This window comes from Somniosus microcephalus, chromosome 3 (genome assembly GCF_052327205.1).
Source record: "Somniosus microcephalus isolate GS21.2 chromosome 3, FLI_Smic_1.0, whole genome shotgun sequence".
In the NCBI taxonomy this organism is placed as follows: domain Eukaryota; kingdom Metazoa; phylum Chordata; class Chondrichthyes; order Squaliformes; family Somniosidae; genus Somniosus; species Somniosus microcephalus.
In genome coordinates, this window is record NC_140989.1 from 87,133,307 (window position 1) to 87,160,113 (window position 26,807).

The window sequence follows — 26,807 nt, forward strand, 5'->3', positions numbered from 1 at the left end:
AATGTCTGATCACTGCAGTGGAAGCTCAGACTGCTCTCATGCAGGCTCAGCTTCCTGCCACGCAAGCTCAGACTGCTGCCATTGTGCTGGGTTTACCAGTGTGGAACAGGGCTTGCAGGATGTCACAGCAGTCCAGCAATTTGTCCTCCAACAGGTGGCTAGGAATGCTGAGATGCAGTCCCGGGGGAGTGGCAGTGGCTCTGTCGAGTTCGAACCAGCAGTCCTCTCTCAGGATGACAGCATTCGTACTACCACCATTGCCACTCCACCAATGCTTTTGCAGTTGCCCATCAGCCAGCTAGCCCAGACTGCTAGCACCCATGCCGAGGTGGTGCAGTCTACAGCTGGGCCTTCTAGGCCCAGAGCTGCTCAAGGTCGTCCTGCAAGGCCATCTGCAGTCTCCCCCATGGAAAGTCAGCAGCCTTCCACCAGCCATGCTGCAGCCACTGGGGTAACACTTCATACGAGCACTAGAATAGGCAAAGACACATGAAAGACAGACACTAAGGGAATGCACAAGGGTGATTGTTGAATTTGTTATGTAATATTGAAATTAATCATTTATAAATTATGTTTGGAATGTTTGTTTTGTGGTGGCTTTCTTTTCAGCAGTGTGGCCAAGAGGACGCTGTGATGTTCAGTGACAGAGGGATGGTAAGGTGGGGAAGTGTTGAGCAATGGGGATCTGAGGTTTCATTCAGGAGTCTGATGATGCGCTCATGGACAGCCCATCCAGAATGGGGATTTGCAGGCCGAATCCTCCTCATCCTCTGATGTGGTCGCAGAATTCGTGGTGGCAAGGGCTGCGTCTTCATGATATCCAAGTTGTGGAGGATGCAGCAGACCACCACAAATTGGGACACCCGCTCCGGCAAGTACTGGAGAGCTCCTCCCGAGCGGTCAAGGCAGTGCTTGAGCACCCCGATGATCTGCTCAATGATGTTCCTCATGGCAGCATGGCTCTCATTATATTCAATTCAATTCAATTCAATTTTATTTGTCATATATGCAGCAGACTGTGCACTGCACAATGAAATGTTGATTTTTATGAGTCCTCCCAGCATTGGAATAAATATGGCATAACAATGATAAAAATACTAATAGAAATACTAATAGAAAGACAGTAATAATAAATAAAACAACAGTAATAAATAATAATAAATTAATCGTTCATGAGTCTTATGGCCTGGGGGTAGAAGCTGTTTCAAAACCTGTTGGTACGAGACCGTATGCTTCGGTATCTCTTACCGGACGGGAGCAGGGCGAAGAGGTTGTGGCTGGGGTGACTCGCGTCTTTAATGATTCTCAGGGCCTTCCCCCGGCACCTCTCGGGGTAGATATCCTGCACAGCAGGTAGTTTAATTCCTATAGTGTGTTGTGCAGCTTTCACTACCATCTGTAGAGCCTTGCGGTCTGTGGCAGTGCAGTTGCCATACCAGGTAGTGATGCAGCCGGACAGGATACTCTCGATGGTGCACCGGTAGAAGTTGGTGAGAATCTGGGGGGGCCATTCCAAATTTCTTCAGTCTCCTGAGGAAGAACAGGCGTTGGCATGCCTTCTTGGTTACGACGTCGATGTGATGTGACCACGTTAAGTCCTCCGTAATGAATACACCCAGGAATTTGAAGCTGCTGACCCTCTCCACCTCAGACCCTTCGATGTAGGTTGGGGTGTGTCCCTCCCCCTGCCGCTTCCTGTAATCCACGATCATCTCCTTTGTTTTGCTGATGTTGAGGGAGAGGTTGTTGTACTTGCACCATTCTCCTAGGGCTCTTACCTCCTCCCTGTAGCCTGTCTCGTCGCCATCTGTGATCAGGCCTACAACGGTAGTGTCATCAGCAAACTTGATGATGGAGTTGAAGTTGTGCGTGGCCACGCAGTCGTGAGTAAACAGGGAGTACAGAAGGGGGCTGAGCACACAACCCTGGGGAGCTCCCGTGTTCAGGATCAGTGTGGAGGAGGTGTTTCTGCCTATTTTCACCACCTGGGGTCTTCCCGTCAGGAAGTCCAGGGTCCAGTTGCATAGGGAGGTGTTAAGTCCTAGCTCACTGAGCTTGTTGACAAGCTTGGAGGGGATAATGGTATTGAATGCTGAACTATAATCAATGAACAACATTCTCACATAGGTGTTCCTCTTATCCAGGTGTGATAAGGCAGTCCCTGGCGCTGTGAGGCAACAGTGCTAACCACTATGCCACCGTGCTGCCCAATCTATGTGGCAGAGCATTCAGTTACCTCAGTCCCGTTCTTGGTGCACACTCACTAAACGCCCTGGCTATGAAATTCGGCACTTAGCAGCGGCAGTTAAGGCCGGTTTGGAGAAAAAATGGTGGCCGCCTCGCTTCCGCCCACTTCCGGCATGGCCCACACTGGTCGCCATCTTGGTGAGTGCGATAGCGTGGGTGGGATGTGCGTGCGGTGGCAGCATGTAGAGTAGGCAGATTGTGACATCAGTCAGCATGTAACGCTGATTTGATGCGCAGCCAGCCATTTTGGACGTTGCCATTCCAGTCAATGCCTACTCCTAAACATGCACAGTTTCATGTGTTCAGCTACACGAGGTACCCCTCCCCCCCACCAGCCTTATTTAAATGGATATATCCAACTTGCAGGTAAGTTGATTATTGCTCTTGCAGAGTTTTTATGAATATGGCTTGCTGGTATCCTGGCAGCGGTCATAATGCCTTCATCCTGCGCCAGTCCGCTGTGCCAGCAATCTTCCAGCCACCAAGTCAAACCCAAGGGTGGCTGCTCGGTGGCAAGGGCTATCTGCTCTACACCTGGCTGATGACTCCCCTCCGCAACCTCACCACTCATGGCCGGTAATCATATAATCATATCGCCACTGTACGGGTTCGAATCCGGCCTCGGGTGACTGTCTGTGTGGAGTTTGCACATTCTCCCCGTGTTTGCGTGGGTTTTCTCCGGGTGCTCCGGTTTCCTCCCACAGTCCAAAGATGTGCAGGTTAGGTTGATTGGCTATGATAAAAAAAAAAATTGACCCTTAGTGTTAGGGGGATTAAATACGTGGGGTTACGGGGATAGGGTGGGATACGTGTTGGTGTAGGGGTTACGGGGATCGGGTGGGATATGTGTCGGTGCAGGCTCGATGGGCCGAAATGGCCTCTATCTGTACTGTGAGGTTTCTGTGATTCTGTGATTCTGTGAAGTGGGGAGAGCGGGGGCTGTGCAGGGAGCTGGGCACAACAGAAACAGTGTTCATTAATGATACAGAAAGATACATAGTATACGCAATATATACGAATACAGTGTCACTGTTTGGGTGGTAAACAGGTAGAGCAGTCCATTATAGAAACCACCTGATTTTCATTTCCATTACTGCTGAAGTGGTGGAGGCGAAAATTACTCCCATTGCCTCAATATAAAAGCCAACAAAATAACTGCAATAGACGTTAAATGGTGACTTATTTTCTGCTGCTCAGTCCTCACAGTTGCGATTTGTAAATGTTCTGCCTGATTTGCCACAGTACATTCTGGGTCTTGTAGCTCCACTGGAACAGGACATAAACTGTAACTCCCAAGATACATTTGTTTCTCTCTCATAATATATTTTTTCTCTATTGGAGCTAATGATCTCCAGTCTTTTTCTACATAGTTGTTGTTGTACACTCTGGGTATTGTATAATTCACCTTCTCTGATGCATCTTCGTCTCATGCACACAGAATTTGTCCAGAGCAGCTGGAAATCATCAGCAGCAGGTCCAGTTCAAATCTACAACTAAAACCCCAGGCTCCAGATAAAAGGTGAGGCTTACACGGGGGAAACGTCTTGCAGGCACTTCTAACATTAAATCATTAATTTAATGTGGAAGTTTAATAACTTATTTCAGAAATGTGTAATTTTTGTGTGCATGTGTTTGTGACATTATTTCAATCTATTGACCTGAGCAAAGAAACAAAATAACAGCTGAAGACAATAAAGAAATTATTTGAGCACGTCGCTTGGTTGGTTCCACATTGGTAGCTTTGAAAAAAAGTAGTTATTTGCTTGCTCAGTTTTCTGTTATTTACTCATTCCATGTTTGTATCCAGCAACTGAATCAAACCACTTTTGATTTATTCATATTTAATCAATTGGGTTTTTGATTGGTAGCTTCACAGATATGTGCTCATTTTAGCCAATCACAAATTTTGCCTTACAGACACCCGACACTTTGAAGTGTGATGCCTCTGAGGCCACACTTTTAGGTGTGATGCCTTTGGAAGACATGACACGACGGAGGACACTAGATGCAAAACCATTAATTATAACACAACATTTAACCTGCATTAGGTAGAATCTCATATGTATTATAATGTGAGACCTTTCAGTTAACAAGAATCTAATATATTCAGTAAAAAAAATCTACTTCAAAATCATCTGTAACAATAACCTATTTTCTTTTAATCTTTTGTCAGATGTAACACATTCTTATTTATAATTATTTTTGTAAGTTAATTGCGCAATTAGAATTCTGTATTAATAACATTTATACAATTAAAAACTTGCTACTTTCTGTAACAATGTATGAATATGAATCTGCTTGCACCCTGAGTATTCAGATTGCAGAAATCGCCAATTAAATCTATAGTATATGAGATTGGATTCTATTCCTTAATGGCATGTCATATTTATGCCAAATCATGCTTGGTAGCACCATGTTAGCTCTTCCATTTGGAAAAACAAAGTAGCTTTTCATCCACACTGTTGATTTTTTGAAGCTTGTTGTGCTGAGCGTGGCTTCCTTTTTATATTTATGAATCAAAACAAATACGTTATTTTAAAACTTCATTCTTAGGCTATGGACATCGTTGGCAGTGCCACCATTTATTGCCCATCCCTAGTTGCCCTCAAGAAGATGATGGTGGGCCTTCTTTTTGAACTACTGCAGTCCATGTGGTGAAGGTGTTCCCACAATGCTGTTAGGGAGGGATTTTGACCCAGCAACACTGAAGGATCGTCCCTGATCTATGTCTAAGTGATATGGTGTGTGACTTGAAGAGCAACTGTTCAACTGTTCCAATGCACCTGCTGAATTGTTCGTCTAGGTGGTGGAGATCGTAGTTTTGGGAGGTGCTGCTGAAGAAGCCTTGGCGAGTTTCTGCAGTGCATCCTGTGGATAAGATGCATTGCAGCCAAAGTGCACCAATGGTGGAGGGAGTAAATGTTTAAGCCAGTGGATAGGGTGCTGATCAAGCGGACTGATTTGTAATGGATGGTGTCGAGCTACTTGAGTGTTGTTGCACCTGCCCAGGCAAGTGGAGAGTATTCCATCACACTCGTAACATGTGCCTTGTAGGTGGTACAGAAGCTTTGGGGAGTCAGGATGTGAGCCACTTGCTGCAGAATACCTGTTCCAGTAGCCACGACATTTATGTGGCTGGTCCAGTTTAGTTTCTAATCATTAGTGACCGCCCCAGGGTGTTGATGTTGGGGGGATTTGGCGATGGTCATGTTGTTGAATGTCAAAGAGGTGGCACAAATGTTACTTACTACTTATCAGCCCAAGCCTGAATCTTGTTCGGGCCTTCCTGCATGGAGGCATGAACTACATGATTATCTGTAGAATTGCAAATGGAACTGAACACTGTGCAGCGAACAGTACAACTACTGACTTTATGACAAAGGAAAGATCATTGATGAAGCAGCTGAAGATAGCTGAGACTTTGACGCTGCTCTGAGAAACTCCTGTAGCAATGTCCTGGGGCTTAGATGATTGCCATCCAGCGACCACAACCATCTTCCTTTGTGCCAGATACGACTCCAACCGCTGGAGAGTTTTCCCCTGATCCCCATTGACTTCAGTTTTACTAAGTCTCCTTGGTGTCACAGTCAGTCAAATGCTGCCTTGGCATCAGGGCAGTCACTCTCACCTCATCTCTGGAATTCAGCTCTTATGTCCATGTTTGGACCAAGGCTACAATGAGTTCTGAGCTGAGTGGTTCTGGCAGAACCCAAACGGGGCATCAGTGTGCAGGTTACTGGTGAGTAAGTGTGCTTGATAGCACTGTTGACAACTCCTTGCATCAATTTTCTGATGATTGGGAGTAGGCTGATGCGGCGGTAATTGGCCAGGTTGGATTTGTCCTGCTTTTTGTGGACAGGTCATACCTGGGCAATTTTCCACTTTATCGGGTAGATACCAGTGTTGTAGCTGTATTAGAACAGCTTAGCTAAAGGCGCAGCTAGCTCTGGGGCACAGGTCTTCAGTACTACAGCTGGGATATTGTTGTGGGTCTGTAGTCTTTGTTGTTTCCAGTGGACTCAGCAAGTGATATTGAAATAAATAATTTGGCATTTTAACCAAGTAAGTACCTAGACTTAAGAGCAAAAAAAAATGGCTTGGTGGCACCATCATAATAAATCAATCTCCAACCTGCAACAGTAAAAAAGATGTGTTCAATATACAATCATTGCTTATAAGGCTGGGCACCATTGCTGCAAATGCAGCAATGCACCCCAGTCCTTTGTGGTGTGTTTGTGTTGCATCTTATTAAAGGAAACCTGCTCTTAGATTGGTTAAAATGCCAATTCATTTAATTCAATTCAATTATTCCTGTTTTGTAAAGCCAAGGAAGTAGCTTTGGCATGTGCTGCAGCAGACAATGCCTCAGCAAAAGGGAGAAGACAATTAAAGTTTAGGGTTTAAGGCACATTGTTGGTGTCGAGTGACTACACTTCAAAAAGTAGTTAATTGGCTGTAAAGCGCGTTGGGGTGTCCGGTGGTCATGAAAGGCACTATATAAATTGCAAGTCTTTCTTTTTTCTTTTTGACTAAATGCACTGAGGAACTTTCCATTTTCTGCATCTGGAATGTTACAAAAAATAAATAGTTCATTTTTCCTTGATTCATAGATGCTATTCATTGTCGGTAATAACATTTACAAGGGTTGGGTAAGGTTGTGAGAAAAAAAGTTTTTCCCCTCTCATTTCTAATCTCTAACCTTGCTCAAAGCTTGTGAATATAGTATTATCCTTTAGATATTCACGTACTGTTAAATCCTGATATAGTAATCCTGATGCCCTCTTGAGTGAGCAGTCTGAGAAACCTTTAGAACAGTAAATAACTCAATCTAATGGTAATAATGAACAACAACTCAGTAACTTTGAACCTTGGAAAAATCTCCAATATCCACTAGGTTTTTAGAGACTTAAAACCCCACAATTGTCAGTAATTATATACAAGCATAAATAATTAGACAAGCATAAACACTAAAAAAAACTCAAGCTAACTAAAACATATTTGCAGTCAGGAATACTGTAAATAGGCACGTTATTCTGTGAATTCAAAGCACTTTAGGGTAACTCTCAGCCCCTGGCATTATTAGGCTTTATCTTCTTGGAGGAAGAAAAATGGAGAGGAGACATAAAAGGAACAATTTTTTAACAATATAAGGGATCAACAAAATCCTAGATATCAAAAGGAGTATTGGACTAAAAGTTTCTAGCAGGAATCATAACAAAACATTTGGAGCAACAGAAGACCATTTGGTCCATTAGTCCATGCATAATTATTCTATCATCAACTTCCTGTACCACCACTGCTTACTGATCTCCGAGTGCAGGAACACTAAGTTCCTTTACCTCCACTGAAAAGAAAATAAAGCAGCACAGTTGGACTGATAGTTCAACTGGACTGATGGTGGCCAGCTTTAAGTTCCTCGGAGTCCACATCACAGAAGACCTCTCCTGGTCCCTCAACACCTCCTCTCTGGTGAAGAAGGCCCAGCAGCGCCTATATTTCTTGAGGAGGCTGAAGGGATGTAATCTGTCACCCCCGATCCTCTCTAACTTCTACCACTGCACTATAGAGAGCATCCTGACAAACTGTATCACGGTATGGTACGGCAGCTGTAGCTTCCATGACCGGAAAGCCCTGCAGCGGGTAGTCAAAACTGCCCAACGCATTACCGGCACCCGGCTACCGACCATAGAACATATATATCAGAAACGCTGCCTACAGAGGGCACGGTCCATCATCAAAGACCCTACCCACCCCAGCCACAGTCTGTTCGCCCTCCTACCATCTGGAAGACGCTACAGATGCATTCGCACCCGTACGACCAGATTTAGGAACAGCTTCTTTCCCAGGGCTGTCATCCTACTGAACTCCACAAATAAACACTAAAGCCTGCACATCTGCCGATGCACTTTATTATGGTCATATTTATGCTAATATATATGTGCAAATGTATGTTGAAATGTTTAAGTGTCCTAATCCAAATTGTACACTCTCGGGAGCCGCAAGCCTACATTTCGTTGTACTGCACTTGTGCATTAACAATGACAATAAAAGTTGATTTGATTTGATTTTGATTTGATCAGGAAATATAAAAGATATTCAGAGCAAGAAAAGTCCATTTATAGATACATAATAAGAACATAAGAAATAGGAGCAGGAGTAGGCCAATCGGCCCCTCGAGCCTGCTCCACCATTCAATAAGATCATGGCTGATCTGATCCTAACCTCAAATCTTCTATCACTGTGCATCCACCCGAACCCATGTGATCTCCCGGGAGAGGCGAAAAACCAGATAAAGACCCAATGGCCAATTTGGGAGAAAAAAATCTGGGAAATTCCTCTCCGACCCATCTAGGCGATCGAAATTCTTCCAGGAGATCACTCTGTCCCTATATTTTCTACAGTACTTACCTTCTGTAAAGACGATCTCCACCCCAGCCAGGAACAGGAATAAAACCATCTCCTGAAATCTAACACAGAATTAGAACACAGTAGGAGCAGAACCAGGCTACACGGCCCCTGGGCCCACTCCACTACCCACAGGGCCATGACCATTCCGAACCTAGACTCATGTCCAATTTCCTGCCCGCTCCCCGTAACCCTTAATTCCCTTTACTTCTAGGAAACTATCTATTTCTGTTTTAAATTTATTTAATGATGTAGCTTCCACAGCTTTCTGGGGCAGCAAATTCTACAAACCTACCACCCTCTGAGTGAAGAAGTTTCTCCTCATCTCAGTTTTGAAAGAGCAGCCCCTTATTTTAAGATTATGCCCCCTAGTTCTAGTTTCACCCATCATTGGGAACATCCTCACCGCATCCACCCGATCAAGCCCCTTCACAATCTTATATGTTTCAATAAGATCGCCTCTCATTCTTCTGAACTCCAATGAGTAGAGTCCCAATCTACTCAACCTCTCCTCATATGACCACCCCCTCATCCCCGGGATTAACCGAGTGAACCTTCTTTGTACTGACTCGAGAGCAAGTATGTCTTTTCTTAAGTATGGACACCAAAACTGTATGCAGTATTCCAGGTGCGGTCTCACCAATACCTTGTACAACTGCAGCAATACCTCCCTGTTTTTATATTCCATCCCCCTAGCAATAAAAGCCAACATTCCATTGGCCTTCTTGATCACTTGCTGCACCTGCATACTAACTTTTTGAGTTTCGTGCACCAGGACCCCCAGATCCCTTTGTACTACAGTACTTTCCAGTTTCTTGCCATTAAGATAATAACTTGCTCTATGATTTTTCCTGCCAAAGTGCATAACCTCACACTTTCCAGTATTGTATTCCATCTGCCAAATCTCTGCCCACTTACTTAGCCTGTCTATGTCCCTTTGCAGGTTTTTTATGTCCTCCTCACTCACTACTTTCCGTCCCATCTTTGTATCATCTGCAAACTTTGATATGTTACACTCGGTCCCCTCCTCCAAATCGTTAATATAGATTGTAAAGAGTTGGGGACCCAGCACTGACCCCTGCGGAACACCACTAGTTACTGGTTGCCAATCTGAGAACGAACCATTTATCCCAACTCTCTGCTTTCTGTTAGACAGCCAATCCTCCACCCACGCCAGAATATTACCCCCAATCCCGTGATTTTTTATCTTGAGCAATAATCTTTTGTGTGGCACCTTGTCAAATGCCTTTTGGAAGTCTAAATACACTACGTCCACTGGTTCCCCTTTATCCACCCTGTATGTTACTTCCTCAAAAAACTCCAGCAAATTTGTTAAACATGACTTCCCCTTCATGAAACCATGCTGAGTTTGCCCTATTAAATTATGTTTATCCAAATGTCCCGTTACTGTCTCCTTAATAATGGACTCTAACATTTTACCAACCACAGATGTTAGGCTAACAGGTCTATAGTTTCCAGCCTTCTGCCTACTACCCTTTTTAAATAAGGGTGTTACATTAGCAGTTTTCCAATCTGCCGGGACCTTTGCTGAGTCCAGTGAGTTTTGGAAAATTATTACCAATGCATCCACAATCCCTACCGCTACTTCCCTCAAGACCCTAGGATGCAAGCCATCAGGTCCAGGGGATTTATCCGCCTTGAGTCCCATTATTTTACTGTAGATATGAGCAATCCTGGTACCTTTAAAGCTGTCGATTGATGCAAAATAAAACACCTTCACTGGGAGTATGTTCAACATTGCCACTGTTTTGTGAGAAAAAAAAACGTTTTTTCCCTCAGTTCTAACCTCTAATCTTGCTCAAAGCTTGTGAATGTAGGATTATCCCCTAGACATTCACTTATCGCTGAAGAGAGAGAAAGACAGAGGGCCAGAAATTCCAGGCCAGAAGCGTGAGTGCGCTCGGTGTACTCACGCTTCTGGCCGTTGGAAATGCCGGCGTTCAGCAGGAACAGCGCATGCGGGGAACGCCGGCATTTCCAGACCTCGAGCGCGTGCGACTGCACAGGCAGCGCTTGCGCAGTGAACTTCGTGGATTTCGTTCATGAAATCCGTGAGGGTAAGTCCTCAGAACTTACACTGAAAAAAAGCAAGTGTAAAGTGGTTCATTGGCTGCGGAGGAAGATATATTTTATCGTGGAGCTTTTGAAATGCAATATTTTTGTTTGGGAAAGGGAGGGAAGTTATTTTAAGAAATTTTAAGTAAGTTTTAAAGTTAAATTTTTTTTTTTTTTTAAAGGGTTTTCAGAACGGTAGGTAGAAGGAGCATTTGTGGCTGTGTGAATGGAATGTGAGAATGAGTTATGTATGTATGTCCACATATATTCCTTTACGTATATGTATGTATGTTTTATATTCCTTTACTATGAATGTATGTTTTTAATTATGATTTTCCAATAAGTTACTTTCTCTGAAAGTCATAATTAAATAATACATTCATACACATAAGTAAAGGAATATATACATTACACGCAAAGGAATATATACAGACATACATACTTTCAGAAGCTCCACGATAAGAAATATCTTCCTCCGCAGCCTCTGTAGCAACTGTACCCATGCTTTTTTCATGTGTAAGTTGTAATGACTGGACCTCACTGAAAGCATTAATGAAAGCGGCGAATTATACTGCGCACGCGCTGCATGTGCAGTCGCACGCGTTCTGCCCCTGAACCCCTTCGTTCAGAGGACAGGAAATGCCGGTTTTCCCCACATGCACTGTGCATGCTGAAAACCGGCATTTCATCCGGCCAGATGCGTAAGTACCCCGACCGTACTAGCGCATTTGGAAGGGAATTATTGGGCCAACATTTTACATGTCAATAAAATAAAAAATTTAACACTTGCACGACTTGCCCCCTCGCATCTGCGACTGAGGGTCCAAGGAGGTGCATTGCGCAAGAGGTCATCATCGGACGTATCCTCACACCGTTCCCTTTGGGGAACTGTATGAAGTGGTGGAAGGATTTATGGCCGTGATTAACGCTCATTCCGTGACCGTAACCATCTTTGAACCAGCCATTAGGGTGGTTAGTCCTATGGCGGGAGGGTTTTACGGGCTCCCACAATCCATCTGAGGGGGGGGGGCCACCAACACCCACGGACGCAAGTATCCCACTGGATGTCCACCCAGAATTTAAAGTTGGAGCTCCGACTCCACTTGCCGGGACTGTCTGGAGTGGGGTTCAAAACCCTACTCCTTCTGGCCCAGCGGAGGGGATGCTTACTGCTACGCAAAAGGCCCACTCCGCACAAAAGGTGACACCCATACGTTTCCTGCGCCTTTTCCCTCCCCGTGACTGGAGCCCTATGCTGCCATTTCACGTTGCTAATCGGATTGGGCGTTTGTCATAGCGGTAGGATCCCCGCCGCTGGGCCAGATCTGGGTAGGGTTTCGAACCCCGCTCCAGACAGTCCCGGCAAGTGGAGTCGGAGCTCCGGCTCTAAATTCTGGGTTGACATCCAGTGGGATATTTGCGTCCGTGGGTGTGGGTGGCCCCCCCTCCTTGTATAGCTTGTGGGAGCCCGTAAAACCCTCCCGCCATAGGACTAACCGCCCTAATGGCTGGTTCAAAGATGGTTACGGTCACGGAATGAGCGTTAATCACGACCATAAATCCTTCCACCACTTCATACAGTTCCCCAAAGGGAACAGTGTGAAGACACGTATGACGACGACATTGCTAAATAAATAAATGGAATTAAAAAAATTCTTTTAGGGCTTTTAAAAGTCTTTAAATTGCTTTAATTCTCTTTAAAACTACTTCAGATTACTCAAAATAATGTAAACATTTTAAAAATTTTATAAAAGTTCCCAAAATCTTGAAAAAACTTCCAAAAACCTATTTAAACTGCTGCTTTGCATGTAAAAAAGCAAAGCAGCTTGACAGAAACATTGGGGGCGTGTCCAGTGAAACTGAGACCTCAAGGGGCGTGTCTCACTTACACTGCACGCTCCTGGCTCCGCGCTGGCTGCACTCCTGGGCGGCGTGACGTCATACGCTGCCCGGGATTCTTGTTTCAGTTTCTGGAAGTGCAGGCGTCCCTGGAGCTGATTGGCAGGAGCGCGGGGTAAGTGCAAATACGGGGCTTGCACGCGCTGCAAGCCCCGTTCTGGAATTTCTGGCCCAGAGTGTGCTTTCTAAGGAGGTTTGTACTAGGAAATAGAGCAATTTTTCACTGTGGCCACTAAGTTTTGACATCAAGTACTTCCAGAGCTGCTTTCAGCACCTGTGAAACATGTGGAAAATGGGAGGCTGCTAGTGCATGGGTGAGGAAGACAGAGAAGAAGAGTGTAATGGTAAGGTATTAGGTGGGGTCAGACTAAGAGAGAATACAAGAAGGTGTAAGATAGGTTTACAGTGCATGTGAGTAAACGAGCGAAGCGTGGTAAATAAGGTTGGTGGGCTGCAGGCGCAAATAGCCACATGGGAAGATGATGTCGTAGAAACATAGAAGATAGGCGCAGGATATTTGTACCTGGGCTTGGTGGGCCGAATGGCCTCCTTCTATGCTGTAACCATTCTTTGATTCTATTCATTATTATGCCTTTGAAAACTGTCCCAAAGACTCTGGATTTAAATAATTTTAGTAAAAAAACTTTTTATTTTTATAGCTCCATTTCTGGGCTTCTGGCTGGTGACCCTGTTACAATTTCTTGTAGGAATTTAAAGTGCTTTCAAATATCATTGCATTTGCCACCAGAATTATTATTTACAAGAATTTTGCTCCAATGGGCAAAGGGAGATACCTTGAAAGAGGATTCACTCAAACCTCGATCTCAGACACTTTGCTCAGCTGTTGGTGTGTCTTCGCCAGTATTTAAATTTTTCCATCCTCATGTTGCATCCGATGGGACAATGCATGCGCATCATGATACTGTGGGATAAAGTTCTGTCTTCATTGCATAGGCGGTGATCTGACAGAGTGGAACACCTGCCCAAGATGAAAATTTACCCCTGTGTCTCTATACTTATCTATGAGTGACCCTCAAATTGATCTGTCACACTAATTTGTGATCAGCTCAATTTTTAGAGTGTTTTCAACTCTGTTAATTATTCCACAAAATGACTGGATGCTTGGAAAGCTGAGGCAAGTACATTGTACAAGAAAGACAACAAAGGCGGCATTTGGCTTTGTGCATAGACCTGCATTATTTTAGCCAATGTTTGCCAAGTATCTTTGCATAAAAGTAATCCATTTTAAAACTCAAATAAAAGCAGCATTTATTCATTCTTTTACCACCAATTTTCTCCCATCTCCTCCCTCTTCCACCCACTCCTCTCACGAAGGTTTGACTCTCGAGAGCAGTTTGGCTGCCCGCACACCCACCCCATCCCACCACCCCACCTCCGTTAAAACCGGAAGTGGCCGGTTTGGAGGTGGGTTGGGGTCGGGATTCAGATTTTGAACACTTTGCCCTCCCAGCTGACCCCAACCCACCTGTCTTTTGGGGTTAAAATTCCCCCCAATGAAGCTAATTCTGTCCTTATGCCACACATACACATTTCAAGCAGGGATCGCTGGATAATGATCAGGAGTGGGAAACTTGACTGCTTTTCCCCTCCCTAAACTGCTACTGCTAAGGCCAATTGTAGCACCTCCACCACTACCTACACTTAGATCAGCTAATCCAGTATGGATTGTGAATGTGTCCTGTGACCATCCCGGTCTGTATGGCTCAGCTACTCAACTGGGGGTTATTTTCACTTCCACTGCTGAGCAGTAATCTGGTAGACAGGATCGCCCAGCCATTGTAGAACCCACCCAAAATCCATGAGATAAAAATCAGGCAGGTTCTACAATCTGGCGATCTGCTCCACAAGATTACTGCACAGGTGGCAAAGGTGAAATTACCCCGAAGCACTCAGACACTAGAAGAGTTTATTACAATCAAGTTTGTATCATCATTTACATTGTGGTACGTATAGGACTGATGCTTCTTGAATTTTGATTTATGACAATTACAAAACTGCAAATCAAGTTAAATAGCATCCTCTAATTTGAGCTTCAACCTTGTCTTGCTAAATAAGAAAACCTATCTGTCCAGGATGTAGAAGACTAACTCTGAGCACTCCCAGATGAGGTTAGCATGGCCTCCATACAGTGAATGGCTTCCTTTGCTCAATGAAAACAGTCTGCTTTAACACCAACACCAGAAGTGTGCTATCTACAATACCAGTGTGAATTTTCAAATTCCCACACCAAATATCCTTAAGGCTTCCTCAGCATATTTTCCAATAGTTCAACTGAGATTAGAAGTACATTTTATAGGGAATCATAGGCAAAAATCGGAGTCTGACAACCCCATGGTGCATCATAATGGGGCCACCAAAGGGTAATACAATTTGTTGTGATGAACCCTTTACAATGAGTTCAAATATTACAGCTAAAAAGTAAAGATTTATGAAACCTATATTTTGCTACCTAATTTTAGCTCCCTAGAAAGAAAATGCTGCATTTATATAATGTCTTACATTACTTAGAAATGCATGAAAGTACTTCACATGCAATGAATTACTTTGAAGTGCCATGACTGTTCTTATATAAGCAACGTGGCAGCCATGTTATGAACAACAGGATCACACAAACAGCAACAAGATGCATGATCAATTAACCTCTTTTGAAGGTGCTGATTGAGGGGTGAATGTTAGCCAGAGCATCAAGAATTCTCCCATCTTTTCTTCAAATAGTGCCAAGGGATCTATAACGTCCATTGGAGCAGGCAGAAGTGCCTTGGTTGAACATTTCATCCAATCGGTAGAGTTGTGTCCAGAAGCTTATGAAGCAACCTGGTGGTTCATATCAATTATATAGCTATCTTTAATATGAAAATATATGCCATATTACATCTGCAGAGGTTGTAAGTGTTACCAAAGGTTTGAAAAATAGGGTGGGGGGTACCATGGCCTAGAAATTCAGTTGCGTTTGCGCCCACTTATTGGCTATAAAGTGGTTTGCGCCTGAAGTTTTTTATCGCCCGAAATTCAGATGGACCCCCACATCGGCGTTAGCCGGTAGCGCCGCGCAGGCACCGATGACGTCATCGGTGTGCGCAGCGCCCCGGTTGCAATGCTATTCCGGCTCGATGGCCAAATTCAGTTGCGGCCGCCTCGCCCGTGGCAGCCGCAAACAGCGTTTGTGAAACGGGGTCTTGCAGCTCCGAAAGGCCGGCGCATAAAGGTGGAGCGGCGGCCGGCCGCTTTCCCGGCGGCCGCCTGCCCGCACCTCCCTCCCCGGACTCCTGCACCACCCCCCCGCGGCACTGATGTCCGAGTCCCGCGAGCCCGGCACTTCTCCGTGGTGCCAGGCTCATTTGCTGGGGGAATCCACCGGCGATCTGACGGCTGCAGGCAGCTCCTCCTTAAGAGAAGGAGGAGGCCTGCAGTGCCCCAGCCTGCCGCACCGCATCAGGTGCCGCAGCGGCAGCTGGACGCCTGAAAGTGACATTCATCGCCCCTAGCGAGGCGGCCAAACCCTGCAATAGCGCCCGCCGCCGTCTTGGCCCGTCGCAACTGAATTTTAGGCGGGCGCTACGGGAATCCTGGCGAGAGCAAAATTTCGGGCGCAAAAGACCTGGCGGGGCCATACCGAATTTCTAGGCCCATCTTTCTTGTTAGTTGGCCCCAATCTTGGTTAATGACATGGAGAATAAATATAATCAGAGGTTGAGCAACATGTGCCTTTAATGTGCTTAATGTCTTGATTATCCCATTCTTACCTCTCCTTGTGTCAGGGAGCTTATTGTCCAAAATAAATCAACTATTTTCTTACCGCATGACTAGATGTGATTTTCTTTGAAAAAATGAATTTTATGGATCTATTTTATGGATCAAAGACCACTACGAAAATTAAATCTGGAGCCATAACTTTCATAACTGGAATGGATCCATTGGTGTGATTTATTTACAACTTGTAATAATCTGTGTTTCATGTCTGCAGGGTTGAGCTCTTGGCTTGATTTACTATTATAAGGCAAAGGAAAAATATTTCAGTTCAAGATGGAAATTTTCTTTGTTTCATGTACCTAACTAGAAACAGGAAACGTGAAAATCAAATGAATTGACTGTGGAGGGTGGTTTCTGAATTTGCTATGCCTAACGTCCAAAGCTGTGAACTCTAATTGAAACAGTCTATTGATGTTGATGCCAAAAACGCCAGTTAAGCTGTGGCATTCAAAAGGAGCTGGCAAAATGGAGTAGGTAACTTCCCATAATTAGAATTTGCTCCAGCATACACAAACTGTGCATGAATCATGGCACAGGGAGGAATAATTGACCCTTTGGAACTCATAGTGGCCCATAGTGCTGAAGTTACTCCCCATGATACCCTGATTCTTCCTACCAATTCCGAGACTTCACTTACCTGATCCTATGCTGTTAGTGTTGATTTGTGCTTCTGAACATGCATCTTTGACCACTGCAGGTAGTTCCATACTTTTAGTTGAAGCTGCAGTAGTGATGAGCAGCTTAAGGGTCGCCATCTGTTTCAAACTATTTCCTGATTTCTGACCTTCCTTCCCATTGTAAGCTGCATTTGAGAACTTTCAGCACAGGGAGTCTGAGCTAGAACACTTAAAAATAGATGGAAGGGGTATAGAGAGCATACACCTGTGCCAGATTCAAACAGACTCTTATGGTCTCACTGCTCTCTTAGTGGTGATATTTGTACCTGAAGCACACCTGAGTCGGAATAAGGAGAAATACCACGAATAAAATAAAACTTTTTTCCCCTTGGGGAGCGAGGTTTTAAAAGTAACCTTTCAGAGACATAAAAAGGAAAAACATCTTTAGGAAAGTCAGATCTCAGGTAGGAAAACACATTATATCACCCCTACGTCTTCACGTGAGCTATAAAGACTGAAGGTAAACAGCAACATCAGTTGTCTTAATTTGATTATGTAATCTGCCTTTTGCGTCTTCTGGGTGCTAATCTTATCCCAAGTGGTTAAGAATGCCTGTGAATTAGTGATTAAAAAGGATTGGCATTCTCTTGGGAATGTGTCTTGCAAGACACTGTAGTAGGTTGGTAATTGCACATGTACATGACATCATAAGTACACTATGAAATTATCATGTCACCAACTGTATATATCCTACCAAATATAAAAATACTTTCATTAAACTATGTAAATAAAGATAATAATAAATGAACAATGACCAACAAATGATGCAGGTCAAATTTATAGTCTGTCCTGTGCAGTTAGGGGTAGATTTTCCTGAAGCTGTCGGGAAGGAGGCGGGACTACAACTTTCGGGTTTTAGTCCCGCCTACATCGACGTCCGGCCAATCCGCGCGATTTTCCACTGATTGACCTTGTTGAGCCTGCCCAGCAGGTTCAGCAGGCCAATTAAGGGCCACCCAGCAACAGGTGACATCACAGACTGAAATTTCATCTGTCAAGAGTTCTTGACAGATGAAATATCAGTGTTTCACAGCTGTTTGAAGCTGTCAAACACTGACAGTCTGACTTCTAACCTGAGTCCTTCTACACAGACTCAGTTAGAACTGTCACTGGCAATGAAAGCTGAAGGCTGTCACTTTTGACAGATCGCAGTCATTTTGCTTTCATTGCCAGCTGAGTGATGGACTCCCGACGCCTGCAGGAAGAAAAGCTGTTAAGGTAAGTACAGGTAATTTAAACTTCTTTACACACTTTAGACACACCAAATACACTTACCTTTGCACTTATGCACCCATCACTCACCTGAACACCGACATCGCGACCCCTCCAAGTCCTTCAACCCAACGGCCCGACTGTTCTAACCTGGCGTGGTTTGGAGCCGTTGGGAATCCCACACGACACCCCTCAAAATAGGAATTAGGCTAAAAACTGCCTGTTAACTACCTGTTAACAGGCAATTAATTGGCACTAATCACTTCCCGCCTCGGGTCGGCGGGTCCCAGTGTGGGGCGGGTACCCGCCTCCTCTGAAACTTACGTGGAGGCAGGTTTTGGGCGGGATGGTGTCGGGAACCCCGATTTCGGGATTTCCCCCCCCCCCACACGCCTGAAACTCCGCCTGACAGCTCCAGGAAAATGTACCCCAATGTGTCTGAAAAATCCATGACCAGGCGGTAGCATCCCTCCTTTAAAAATGAAAGCTGTGAGAAGTTAAGACTATACCTACCTCACATTTAGCTTTTTTAAACAGATTACATTTGAAATGCAGGTACACTTCCTTATTACCATTTTTAATGAGAGTGATAGCCCTGCAAAAGCTTATCTTCAGTTAGTTTCTGCACTTGACTAAAATAGGATGCAGGCATTCACAGAAACTATTCCAAGAGGAATGCTTGAAGACAGTACAAATGTGTGATCATTTAATTAGGAACTGGATATTGAAAAGCTGTTGTATCTTGGCTCCTTTTCTGAAAATTGTTAAATAACCTTTTTAGTCTGTTTACAAGGTGACAAAGTGATAACAATTTTATGCAACTGGGAAATGATGTTAACAAATATGCCACTAATATTAATTTTCAAGGACACTGAAATATGTTATTTCATAGCATTCATCAAACGAACATTATATTAGTCAAGTTATTAAGTGATTTGATAAAAATCTCAGAATCCTTTTGGCATTTTTTATTCTGCAAAAATGATTGCCAAGGTCCTATTCTACAAGTGTGATTATTAGAAGAAAAGTCACAATCCTTTCCTTTTCTACATTTTAAAATCTTTCAAATGTCATGCAAAGAGGTATCTTTTTCCATGCATTATCTGAAACACATTAAAAATGGAGTCATGCATGTTAAGTATTAAACTAGCTGTATTTGTGATTCGACCCCACCATTGATGTGCAGTAAACAGGGTGTAAAAAAATATTTCTTCAAATGGAGTTTTGGGAATATGTAGATCCACGCAAGACCAATCACACTCAATATACTAAATTGTAAAATTACGTTAATCTTTCTCAAATAGTATACAGTGCATTATGCTATCTTACTTGCTCTTAAACAACAACAACTTTCAGAATTAAAGGCATGCCTTTATCTCCTCAATTACACACACATCACTGAATAAATCTAAGTCTGTATGCTAAATGATATCAAAAGCTACTTGAGAGAAAGGTTTTGTTGAAAAAATGCATTAAAAACATTTTTTAACACCCTGACAAGTGTCTTGTAGTTTTCTAACTCTAAGCAGATTAATACATTCTCAATTTCTTAAAATACATTTGTGAGTCTATGAAGAGAGATAATTCTACTTTTACAAACTGTTTTAAAAGTAGAAGAGAAAGAGTGAAAAAGCTTTGAACAGCAACTTACTGTTATTACAGTTAATCCTGATACAGTCTAGATAGGGAAGAATAGATGAAAAATGAAATTATATCCTTCAAGGTAACAGCTGCAGACATCCAAAAAAATCACATTCCACCCTTCCGGGGACAGACACACGCAAATGTGGCCATTTTACTGTGGACTTTCCTATGTACTATTAACAAATCTTAATAACAGAGTGGTTTTTGCACTATATGATCTATTATTTGTCCTACTTTATGTCTTTAATTAAAATAAAACATAAGATGGCCACCTGCAAACAGCAGCTACATGATCCCCAAACCTAGATAAAAATACTATTTTTGTCATGTCAAAGATATTTGACCCAGACAAGCCACAGTCCTTTCCTCATGTGTGAAAGAACACAGCTGTCCATTTTGAAAATAAGCAGTGCTCCGTCATACTGGGGTACAAGTAGTAATTTGGCAAGATCACATATCTTTGACCACTGTTAGATTCTTCAAAGGCTTAAAACAAAGATTACATTAATTTACTTGCACAAAAGGATTGAAAACTAAAACCTCAAATGTACCAGTGATTTAGGAATGTACCTTAAATGTGGAAAAAGTGCACATTCATTGTGTGAAGGCACAATTCAACTAAAACAAATATATTTTAGTTAGGAAAGAAAATCTTTGAAACAGAACTTGCAAAATGCTTAAAATCATCCAAATTTTAAAAATACTTTCAAAAAATATCTTTTGCAGCAGTTAAAAGATTCAAACATACACTTTCCCTTTACATTGAAAAAAACCAAAAACTGAAAGTTTTATGTTAACTATGGCGATAGAGATAATACCCTTGAAGTGTTTCATATGTTTGACAGCAAAACATTTAGGCAGGTGTATGCCACTTGATTAAGATAATCTTGAACACCCTTGAAGAATTTCAATCATATAAGTTCCAGGTTAATTTTCATGTAGCTGGGTTTGTCATGTGTCGTCAACCGCAACAGAAAAGTGGTTGCAAACAGCCAAAGACCAAAGTGTACACATCTCCTTACAAGAAATGCTGTGCTTTTAAACACCTCAACAGCTATTTTAAAACATATTATTAAGCAAGGAAAGCCATACTTTTGGAGTCACTGGAAATTATACCACAAAAATCCAAAAGGAGATGCTTGCAGTACTCCTGTTATTCAACTAAGAGGGTAATAGATACAAGCAAACATTCCAGTAAAAGTATGGTCAACAGTGGACATGTTTTTTTCATAACTTAAGTGTCTATATTTGATGGAGATTCCTTATTTTGTTTGGAGCTGATTAAAATAGTGCTCTGAAAGGCCAATTTTCTTTTCCATGTTATTTCCTCATCTGTACCTGACAACACAAGTGCAGAGCAATTTCCCAGTTAAAAAGAGCAAAAAGATTTAATAGAAAAAAGTGACTCAGGCAGAAAGCTGCTGCATGTGATATTAATCTGAATGATGCGGAAACTGCTTCAAGACTAATAAACTGGGTTTCCTTATTTGAATATAGGTAAAAAAAAGAGAATTATGGCCTCATTCTAAAATGCTAATATTTAAACTTCTATAGTGAACCCCAAATCTCAATTAAAACTAGGCTATCATTCCATTCCATGTAGTAAAGATTTCATTTATGGGGGTTGTATCCAAGAAAACAATAAAAGTGCATGAATATTGTGGGACAACCGGCTGGGATTGAGAAATCTGTTAAGCCAGACAATAACAGGACCTGTTGCAAAGAACAGGATGTCAAAGGTGAATCAGAAAGCTGAAACAAATGACAATATGTAGTTGAATACATGGCAGGGAATATTGGGGAGTCAGGAGGGATGTCCATGGCATGAGTGTTCACAATCCAGGGGCTTCTGAGGTCAAAGAGCATTGGGGAGTTAATTAGACCCTGAGATTTTTCACCGCCCTCTGAATTAAGTTTGTTTCCAATGTTCCATCCAAGTGAGATTGGTGTTATTCACTTGACGCGCCCCTTGACATTTTTCTTTTTGTGACTGTGGGAAGAACAAATTATTCCCATCATCTTCAGAAAATGACAGGAACCTGAGGGAAATCGTTTTTTCAGTGTTACTTTGCCTTGTTTTGAGTGGGAGTGTACTCTTTCGGTGCAGTATGCCATTCCAAAGGTAGTGAATAATACTTTGGTGGAATATTTTTATACTGAAAAATTTTGACAGCAATACTTGGTGATGCAAAGAAGCACTGGATAAAGCATTTGGAGGTAAGAAAAATAGTGAAACGTAGATTGTTGTTTGGCTTGAAATGTGTATGAGTGATCTATCACAATCGAGAGGTTCAGGTGGTATTAAAGTGCAACACAAACCTCAAGAGGTTTATTAATCCCATTTGAGCCTAAAGATTGTATTGAAACCTTCAAACTCCAACCATCTGGTGGCTTAATAATATATGCAATGAGTTTTAAGAAAAATTAATAAATTCACTTGATGGCCCAGTAACAGCAAGAGCTATACTTCTGACTAAAAAGCTTGAATTTGAATCAGCCTCTAGTATGATGGTCACAATCAGGCCAACCTTCCACCTCCAGAGGTAAACTTTGCCAATTTCACGGGAACCATCTTGAGGAAGGGAGGACAATAAGTCTCCCTTAATACACCACACAAGCATGCGTCCAGCAATCTGACCTATTACCAAAATTGATAAACCCTGAAATTCCAGGGGGCAAGGAGTTGCATTTCCAGAGGAGACCAGCTGGAATATGGGCTAGATCCTGACTTCGCAGCGAATCCAGTCATTTGGATCGGAGCTTTAAGTTCCAGTTCCAGGGGGAAGCATGGGCTGATCTTCTTTGTGCAGGGAATCATACATTGTAATTACAGCGTGTGACAAGGAGGAGAGGGAGATGGCCTTTTTGGTGACATTTTTCAACGTGCTTGCATCATATATTGGGAAGGGAATGAGTAACAGGGTCATAGTTTTGCAGTGTAATACATGAAAATTAATTATGCAGTTGATTATTAGACAGTTGTTGGAAAGACAAGATCATTCATTATCTCAGATAGTCTACACTCACTAATATGAATGAAATGGAGATGCAGCAGATTTCATCAGCACTGCAAATTCATCTCCATCAACCCTACAAGGTGTTTTTAAGCATAATTATATTAAATGGTGGTGTAGAGTAATGCAAACACATGCAATACTTGAAATGTGTGTATATTTCAATTCAATAGTATAAATTTCCTCTATTTAACCCATTTTTCTTAAAAAAGATGTTTGAGTGAGACTAAAGCAAGCATTTTCACTGTAAAAGAGGCTGCACATTCTTGTTCACATGGCTGTTTGCTTAGGGCCGCAGACCTTGGCCTTTGAAGGGTTGTGTACCATCTTTTGATCCAAAACAAGTGCGTAGCTATCACCACAATACAATGAACTTGTAAAAGATAAATATGATTAGAATGAGTAGCAGTTGATGCTGCATTTGTTAAAAATAAAGTGATGAAAGCAGAAGCCCATACAATCATTCAAGGGTGAGTGAATGTCTAATTTACTACTGTTTACACAGTTAGAAGTTGCTAAATATCCAGTTTCCATACATTTAATAAAAAATAAAAAAATTATTAGATATAACAATATCATTCCAAGTTTCTCAACCTTTTATAACTGAACTAAGTAATATACATTTAGAAAATCATGACGTGGTCCTAACATTTTATAAATTATGGCCTAGAAATTCAGTAAGGCCCCGCCAGCTCGCTTGCGCCCAAAAGTTAGCGCTGCGCGCGGAGCCAGTTGCAACCGTCAGAAATTCAGTTTTTGCGCCCCAAGTCGGAACCGGGCGCTATTCCAGGGTGTGCCCGCCCTCGCTTGGGGCGCTGAAACTGAATTTCAGCGCTGTAGGTGCCGCTGCGCCACCCGCTGCGGAGCGGCAGGCTGCGGTACTGCAGGCCTCCTCCTTCTCTTAAGGGGAAGGTGCCTGCAACGGGGAGATCGCCGCTTGATAGTGCCGGCAAATGAGCCCGGCACCACGGAGAAGTGCCGGGCTCGCGGAAAGCAGCCGGCAATGCCGCGGGGGGGGGGGGTGGAGGAGGCCGGGGAAGGAGGTGCGGGCAGGCGGCCGCCGAAAAAGCGGCCGGCCGCACCTCCGCCTTAACTAGCGCCACTAAGGCTGCAGGACGGCCACGGTTGCAGAACGTTGTTTGCGGCCGCTGCGGAAGAGGCGGCCGCAACTAAATATGGGGGTCGGGCCGGTATCGGGGCGGAACCGGGGCACTGCGCACACCGATGACGTCATCGGTGCCGGCGCCGTGCTACCGGCTACCGCCGCCATTACCGCTGCGCTGAATATCAGCGCAAACTGCTCTATTGGCGCAGAAGCCCTCTTTGGGCGGTAACTGGGCGCAAAGCTGGCGGGGCCTTACTGAATTTCTAGCCCTATATATCTTCTTTGTTGCCTAGGCCCTAAGCTCTGGAATTCCCTGCCTAAACCTGTCTGCCTCACTACCTCTCTTTCCTCCTTTAAGGCGCTCCTTAAAACCTACCTCTTTGACCAAGCTTTTGGTCACCTGCCCTAATTTATCCTTATGTGGATCGGTGTCAAATTTTATGTCTTAAAATACTCCTGTGCAGTGCCTTGGGATGTTTTACTATATTAAAGGTGCTATATAAATACAAGTTGTTGTTGTTGTAGTTAAAGAGAGATTATTTGTATGTACTATGGCTGGAGCTGGAAATCACTAGCTTTCTCTTTCTTTTGTATCCTTATCTAAAGATTGCTTTGCATTAGTAATAAAATATAATATCTGAGCTGTGAAAAACTCAAACGTGGTATTGCTCATGGATAGTCTATGGTCTGGAGCCTGGAGCAAGGTTGCAATGTTTAACTGCTACTACGCCTGTCCTTTTAAAGCCACTGTACAAGTACTCCCTGTGGGGAACTGTCTATAAAAGCACATCCAGGTAATTGTGGCTGCTTGTAAAAACTCCTGAGATTCATCAGAGAACAATTATAGCTGCTTGTAAATATCAGGCACCAGATCACTGATAGGCTTCCTTCTCTTGTTTATTTGAAGATTGTTTTACATCTATCACAAAGTGCCATGTCTGAAGTGAGACAGATGTGTGTTAGATGCAACACCTTTTATAATTCTAGATAGATGGGCTTCTTGCTTCAGAGTACAAAAAGATGTAAAATGAAATGTGAAAAAAATTTAATGCATTTGAGAAAGAAAGCTGTACTTTTAGCATAAGAAACACCTTAAACAAAGTGTAGTATTCAGAATGAAACAGAAACGACAATTTTGTTTTCATGAAGAAGCCAAGTCTCAAAAGATGGGCTTATAACAATGTGGCAACACATTTCTTTGCACCTTTCATTCTTGTTAAAAGTCTTTTTTTTAATTTTTAAACAAATTTTGAAAGCAACATAATGAACCATTTAAAACATCTATAAAAAAATGTGATGATGCAAAGCATAAATGGATGTTACCTAGGTTGACAATAAGTTTGACACGACCACCATCAAGTTCCAGTCTCAGAGTATCTGCTGAATCTCGGGAAGTTGTTGCCATTAAGATTCCATAGGCTCGCTGGGACATAAATCGCAGCGATACGTCCTCTGCTTCTGTGTGCATTACAACAGGCAGCTGGATTTTCATAAACTTGCTTCCGTCATAGCTCAGTATTGTTGCTTCTGTTAAAAAAATGGAGGAAACAAAAAACTTGAATGCACTTCAGTGTATGATGATTAAATTACAGTAAACTTCATTTTCAAATATTTCAAAATGCAATGCCATTAAATATCAGCCCCTTTGCCTGTCTCCTGGCACTCAGCTTTAGGTATTGCTTTTGGTCTTCAATGACTGTTTACTAAACTTTTTAATTTTGTTCTGCATGTGTGATTTTAAACCATTTATTGCACCCACAGTGCTTTGTGAATATACGTACACGGCTTTTACAACCAATTTAAAAAAAATCACATATAATTCCACCAACCAACTTCAATCTCTAAAACATGTGTTACGATAAAATGTAAAAATACAAAATTTAGAAGTAGTTACACCAACTAAAAAAAGAAACTTACTGAAAATGTACAGATATTTTTCACATTTGGCTTACTGAATTACTTTGTAAAATTATGGAAAGCCTTTCAAGGTAACAGGGGCATGTTCAAAGGGAAGAACTAAATGCATAGTTTAATTCAAACGTGGGACACACTCTGTTTTACATACACTATGGCAACTTAATACTTTCTCAGAATATGTTACTCCTTTTGTTAAAAAAAGTAATGTTGAGCAGAACAAAGCTGGGGGTGCTAATTGGATAGCTCCTGAAAATGGAAGCAGGGATCGCGATGTGTGATTAACCCGCACCCGTTGATTGAAATGCAGGCAGCATGCAATTTTGTGCTGCCTGCTCATTAGAATTATTGCTAACCACGCTGTTCATTGGCTGCACGAATCAGAAGGGGGCCCAAAATAGTCACTTCCTAGCACCACTTAAAGCTAGCCTGTATTGCTTAAAGTCAGTCTGCACCTCTTACAGGGGAGGTGCATTGTGGCTGGAACAGGTACTGGCAGTCGTGCAGCAAGTGAATCTGACCTGGGAAAAAGTGAAGAATGGCACAACATGGGAAAGAGCAGGTTTTCGGACGCTGCACTGAAGGCCTTGGTGGAGGAGGTGGAAAGTAAGAGAGATGTCCTGTGTCTGCAGGGGATCAGGAGGCCCTCCAGACGCACGCTCAAAAGGCAGTGGGGGTAGATAGCCATGGAGCTCAATGTCAGTAGTCAAGCCCCGAGGACCTGCATAGCTACAGAGCTACATTTATGGCTCCACCGCACCCGCACACACTTTGCACTGCTGCAAGCCTCACAGCCACATCTCACACCTTGCACACACTGCCAGCTATTCAACCATGACAGCC

At 42.9% G+C, this 26,807-nt stretch overlaps 1 protein-coding gene across 13 annotated transcripts in view; it reads right to left on the bottom strand.

Annotated features, from left to right (window-relative positions):
- The window catches only part of nrxn1a (neurexin 1a), a 2,435,560-nt gene that overhangs the window by 1,280,697 nt on the left and 1,128,056 nt on the right, over positions 1-26,807 (bottom strand). For 11 of the 13 annotated variants that reach the window (XM_085981317.1, XM_085981316.1, XM_085981310.1 and 8 more), the window contains 2 exons: positions 25,374-25,577; positions 19,939-19,965 (listed from right to left, as the gene is read on the bottom strand). In XM_085981317.1, coding sequence (XP_085837443.1) covers positions 19,939-19,965; positions 25,374-25,577 — 231 coding nt within the window. The remainder of the gene's footprint in view (positions 1-19,938; positions 19,966-25,373; positions 25,578-26,807) is intronic. The other 2 variants (XM_085981318.1, XM_085981313.1) reach the window with 1 other exon arrangement.